This window comes from Vitis riparia, chromosome 5, assembly GCF_004353265.1.
Source record: "Vitis riparia cultivar Riparia Gloire de Montpellier isolate 1030 chromosome 5, EGFV_Vit.rip_1.0, whole genome shotgun sequence".
In the NCBI taxonomy this organism is placed as follows: Eukaryota; Viridiplantae; Streptophyta; class Magnoliopsida; order Vitales; family Vitaceae; genus Vitis; species Vitis riparia.
In genome coordinates, this window is record NC_048435.1 from 924,858 (window position 1) to 930,857 (window position 6,000).

General features: G+C 29.7%; 1 protein-coding gene across 1 annotated transcript; it reads right to left on the reverse strand.

The window, feature by feature from the left end:
* Nucleotides 1–693: 693 nt before the first annotated feature.
* Nucleotides 694–3,152, reverse strand: LOC117913943 (chitinase-like protein 2). Its single transcript, XM_034829077.1, has 3 exons — nucleotides 2,709–3,152; nucleotides 1,544–1,703; nucleotides 694–1,306 (listed from the first exon to the last, which is right to left on the reverse strand). The coding sequence occupies exons 1-3, from the start codon at nucleotides 3,091–3,093 to the stop codon at nucleotides 886–888; spliced, it is 966 nt and encodes a 321-aa protein (XP_034684968.1). The 5' UTR covers nucleotides 3,094–3,152; the 3' UTR covers nucleotides 694–885.
* Nucleotides 3,153–6,000: the final 2,848 nt, after the last annotated feature.

Consider the following 6,000-nt stretch of genomic DNA (forward strand, 5'->3'; position numbering starts at 1 on the left):
GATTCTTAATAAATGAATTTATATATAAAAAGTAGAATATATTGGAAGCCGCGAGTCTCAAGCATTCCTTTAGAAATTTGGGGGAAAATGGGAAATAAAAAAATTAAATAAAAGGGAAAATATAAGAAATAAATGAAAAAAAAAATAATTCAAATTTTTGCCAACGGGACATGCATAACTAATTCAGCAAAGGACAAACCTACACATTACTTTATAATAATAAATGGCATGTGATTTAATATAACCTTTCTAAAAAAAATAAAAAATAAAAAAAAGAAGAATATTTGTGTATTATATTTAATGATAAGGTTTTCTTAAGGGAAAAAAACAAAATCCCTTCCTTAAAACTTTCGCCTAAGGTTACTCTCAATCAAGTAATTGAAAGGGTGTTATGGTCATTTTGAGAAGAAGATTCTAGTTGATTTAAAAATGGAAGAATGGAGGCCATCAAAATTGAAGTTACATTTTTAATATATTTTTTAAGTAAATCAGATATGATGGACGTTTTTAACTTCATCTGTTAGATGAAGAGCATTAGTCCAAATGCCAGAGGAATCAAATGTTGACTTTTAGGCTTCCCCTATGTGATTTGAGATTGGACAACTAATTGGGCTCCCAAAATGGGCTCAAGCCCATCTAAGCTTTCAAATTTTTGGATTAAGAGACATTTATATAAATTTATGATCGTGAAAATGGCATCAAGAAATAACGAATTAGAATTGTGAAGTGCTCAAAGCAATCCTGATCATTGAAGAGAAATCGGAGAAGAAGATTATACATACATATGGACTCGAATATGTGCTTTCTCACGTACATAACAAACAAAATAGAATACCAAAGAACACGGGCATTTTTACTATCATAATACCATCGCAAAGATCGAGCTCAAGAAGATGAAGAAGAAGATGAAGAAGATGACGGGTTGAAAGCCTCCTGCTCGGCGCAGGTGAGAACCTCATGAGGCCCTGCTTCCTCACGGCCGACACCCATCAGGTCAAGGTAGTACTGGTAGTGGGAGACGATGTTGTTCATGGAATCGACGTCACCCTGGCCGCAGACAGAATCGCCATACAGAACGTTCATTGTGGCGCCGAACCCAGGAATCCGCTTGGCCAGAGTGTCGTTCTTGGTGGGCTTCCAGGTCCCTACAAAGACGTCGTGGGCCGAGGGCTGCTGCTTCTTCACTGGGGTCATCCACCTCCAAATCGCAGCCTGGAAGGCTAGGGTGGCGTTCTGTTCTATGTATTCTGGATGGTTCAGCAGATCCACCTTCAGGGCTTCCCCAGCTTCTCCGTAGTTGTAGTTCCTTTGAAGACCAAGAACAGCAAAACAATCAAAGGAAAAGGAAGATGACTTCAGGGCATATAGGCTGTTTGTAGTTGTAGTTCCTTTTAAAACAGTTTTATGTTCTCTCACAAACAAAGAACAATTTTTAAAAGCTGTTTGTAGAAACTGTTTTCAAAAACACTTTCCTAGATAAAACCAGAGATACCAGAGGAAAACCCGAAGACGAAATGGGAGGAAGATTTGATGAGAAGCATACCAGTAGATCGGCAAGGCGCCTCGGCCAAAGTATTCGACTCCAGGGGTACAGGGATAGGTGTATTTGTAGTCGTCATCACAGTAAGATTTGCTGGGGCTCATTTCCTTGTTGTAGCATAGTCCCCAGGCCAATGGCCCCCCTGTCGCCACTCCATAGCCACCTGAAAATATCATCACCATTGCCATTGTTACCTCTTCTACCTTAAAGAGCAAACAAATCAAAGAATGACAGAAACCAATGATTAAGATAACCAAGAAGCAGATTAATTCATATGTTTTATGTTGTATATATTTATCGGATGCTGAATAGAAATGAAGAATTAGCCTTATTGACTGGGGTTATTTGATTCAGAGATTTTTTTTTTCTCATATACTTTTCCTGCCTTTTCTCAGCAACCAAGCAGATGTTGTAATGAAAATAAAATCAACAAATTCATTCTAAATAGATTAAACGGTTGTTTGATAAATTAATTTGACTTAATTACTTCACTTAAGTAAATCAAATATGTTTGGTAAAATAATTTAATCTCATAATTTAAAATTTAAAATAATTTTAAATATTAAATTAAAATAATTTATTTATTCTTAATTTAAATTTTATTGTCTTATTTTTTCATATAATATATATGATTTATTTTTTATAATAAATATTTTTAAATTATCTTATATATTTATAATACTTTAGATTTGGATATTTAATAAAAATATTTATTGTTTAAAATTAATGAAATTAAATATTAGTTTAAAAATAATTATAATTATAATTAAGGAGAGTAAATATATCAATTTAATAACTTCAAATAAATTTTTAATTAATTTTACTAAACAATCAATAAAAAAAAATGATACAACTTAAAACCAATTTAATTTGAATTCTAAGTTAAATTATTAAAATAACAACACCCACTAAATCAATTCCCGTAACACAAATCAAGCCTATAGGATGATGAGGATAAGTTCTCAGGGTTGATTTTCAACCGATTCATGAATCAAACCCTTTAGTTAACTCCTCAAACACCTCCTAATCCAGTTCAGCCCAACCCCATACGAATAAAATCCTCAATTCCATTCTAAACCCATTCAATCTTTTCTTCTTTCCCGCATTTTCACTGCAACCAAACATCAAAATAAGGAAAATAAAAAATAAAAGGAAGGAATGGGCTTACAAGTGGTCTTGCTGCCGACGTGGCCTAGAAAAGCTGCCACCTCCTTCATCTGCATGAGCTTCCCGCCGGCGGTGCCAAATCCGTGAGGCTGGTAAACGGCGGCGGCGGTGATGAAAGAGCGGTAGTCCCAGAAGCCAACCGCGTGTGCCACAGGCGTATTACGCTTTGCGAAGAGGTTCTCAAACTGGTAGGTCTGGAAGAAATCGGAAACGGTCTGGTTACAGCAATACTTGGACCACCCTTTGCACTCCCACCCTTTGTCACACACCTTGAGTCCACCCTTCAACACCTTCACCAATGGCTTCGTCCCTGACCCTTGTCCGCCCACTGTCACCACCATTGCTGCAACTGCCATTATCAACAGAAAGCTCCGTTCTGCCTCCATTTTTGGGGAAGTGAAGAGGAGATCACAGCTTGAATGTGTGTTGGAGAGGGAGAGGGAGATGGGATGTGATTTAAAGAGGAGTTTTCAGTTTTGGAGATTGCATTTTCAGAGATGGTGGGGAAGGTGAGGTGATGCTTTCGCTTGTTTTTTCATCTTTCTTTGATTACAAGCGAAGAAAGAGTTGGAAGTTGGGCTGTGAATTGGGCTGGTCTGGGGCCCACTATACTGCCAGTCAGCCCATAAAGTTTCCATATTTGGGCTCAGAATGAGCATTCTAGTTCTCTCCCCTTTTTTCCCCTTAAAGGTTGTGTTTGGATATTATTTTAATAAAAAGGAAAGCAAAAATATTACCATGAGGAAGAAAAATGTCAAAACCTTTTATTCCCATTATACTTTTCTTTTTTGCATTTCTTTCTACTTGTTATCTTTTTTTCTTATAACTTTCATGTCGGCTATGTTTGGTTCCCGAAAAATTTGAGGGAAAATGTAAGGGAAAGAAAATACAAAGGAAAAGTAGAAGGAAAGAAAAAGTGAAGGAAAATAAAAAAATAGATTAAAAGTTGATAAATTATTTTTTTTGTTACTTCAAACTCGTTTTATTTATTTTAACTCATCAATATAAAAATTAAATAATTTAAAAATACATAAGTTTTTAATTAGTTTTAATTATATTTGATTTTCTTTGATATTTTTCATAGGACAACCAAACATGAGAAAATCATTTTCCTTAGCATTTTTTTTCTTTCCTTTGTACTTTCCGAGAACCAAACATAGCTGTCATGTTTGGTTTTTGGAAAATTTGAAGAAAAATATAAAATTAAAAAAATGAAGAAAAATAAAAAAATAAATTTAAAATTAATAAATCATTTTACATACCTTTTTCATTTAAAAATAGAAAAAGACCATGTACAAGTTGAATTACTTACGTGTTAAAGGAGACAAGCCTCCCTTAATAAAAGCTTGGTGGGTGAGGTGTTAACGCCAAACCAATAAAAGGACCCATCATTAATATATAGCCTTTTTATAATTTGAATGAGATAAATTATTAAAATTCTTAAAATATTATTTATATTTTTAATCATGTCTCATAATAATTTATAAAATAAATATCTTAAAATTTTATTTTTAATTCAAATTTTACTAAATTGTTTTTAAATATAGTTAATAAGACTTATTAGGATTTGGACATTTAACTTTACAATAATTATTTCCTTTTTAGTCTCCATGTTTGACTTAAAAAAAACTTTCAAATTAAATAATAGAAATAAAAAATTTTAACTGCTTTAAAATATTTTTATTCTTTGATTTAATTGGTCAATATTTTTGTGTACGGTAAAAAGGAATAATGTAACTGAGATTTTTATTTTATTTTTCTATATTTTCATATATGCAATTATTTAGAGGTGTGATTTGTCAATAGAAAATTTCTCTTTTTGTTTTTTTTGTTTTTATCTTAAATTATTGATTAATAAAAAGAGACTTCTCTTCTCCATGACCTACCAGCAGCCAGTTGTACGTTTTGGAAATGTTCCATTAATGACTTGAAGGGGCCTTCGACCTCAAGCCACGTAATAAAAACATTTGTGACTTGAATTCGGCACCCACCCTTCTGACAAAGAAGCAAGCCAAATAGGAGCAATAATAAATATATATATATATATATAAAAAAAAAGGAGAATTACCAAAAGGAATAATTATTAGTAACGCTCACTCATCTTAATAATTATTAGAAGATAATTTTATCATTAAATATATTTTTTATATTATTTGTAAATAAATTTGAGATTGTCGATAATGTGGAGTCCATATATGATGATAAGTACATGTCATCAACAGTATATTTCTCAAAATCGAAAAAAATTTTGTTTACTTTTGAGTGATCAATTTACTGTTTAAAAATTTGCTAACTTTTCTTTTTTTCTTTCAAAAAAATTGAGAATTTTTTAAAAACCTTGTAAAAAAAATAAATTTCAATATCTCATAAATAAAAACAATATCCTAATGTTATTATATCATTTTATATATGAAATATACAATTAAAATTTTTGTTACCATAATAGTATGAATAATTATTTTTTACAAGCACTCATCAAATAATATATAAATATTCAATTGACTAACACACACCTATTAAATGGAATAACTTACAATTATTCTTGAGTAATATAGCACATAAAAAAATTAAACAAAAATAAATTAAATTATGTTGTAATATATTGTAATGATAGTGTATTTATATTGTAAGTATAATGTATTTATATCATACCTATATTTTATTACAAAAGTAATAATTCCAAAAATGTTTATTTATACCCTATTGGTATTAACACATCATATTAATATATTAATAATATTCATATAGTGCATTGAAATTATTTAATAATTTATATATATATAAAATAAAATAAAAACTACGAGTCTCATTAATTCAAATTAGTATTTCATTTGGTTTCATAAATTATTTATAATATAGGTATGTTGTGAAATATGGTCTGATAATATAAAATTATCATTTTTTATAAAAAAAAAATTCAAAATTTTCCTAATTAAGTTTCATTGTAATGTAAGTGTATTTATATTATAATTATAACATATTTTTGTTATACTTATATTTTATAATAAAAGTAATAATCTTAAAAATCACTTTTTATACCTTATTAATATTCAACGTATCAAATATATTAACATCACCCACTTTGAGAAAAAAAAAACAATACTATGCAAAGAAAAAAAAAATCATAAAAATTTGTAAAAATTATTTTATTCTAAAAATTAAAAAAATGATTAAACATTCTCCATTATTTTCTTATTATTTTTAGATAATTTGAATGAAAAATTAAACATTTTATCTTCCTTAAATTTAATACAAAAACATAATTTATCAATTTAAAATTAATATATATATAT

Coding starts and splice junctions, on each gene's coding strand:
- LOC117913943 (XM_034829077.1), bottom strand. CDS start 3,093: ATGGAGGCAGAACGGAGCTTTCTGTTGATAATGGCAGTTGCAGCAATG. Junction 1,704..2,708: donor CGTCGGCAGCAAGACCACTT/GTAAGCCCATTC, acceptor TGATATTTTCAG/GTGGCTATGGAGTGGCGACA. Junction 1,307..1,543: donor GGCGCCTTGCCGATCTACTG/GTATGCTTCTCA, acceptor TGGTCTTCAAAG/GAACTACAACTACGGAGAAG.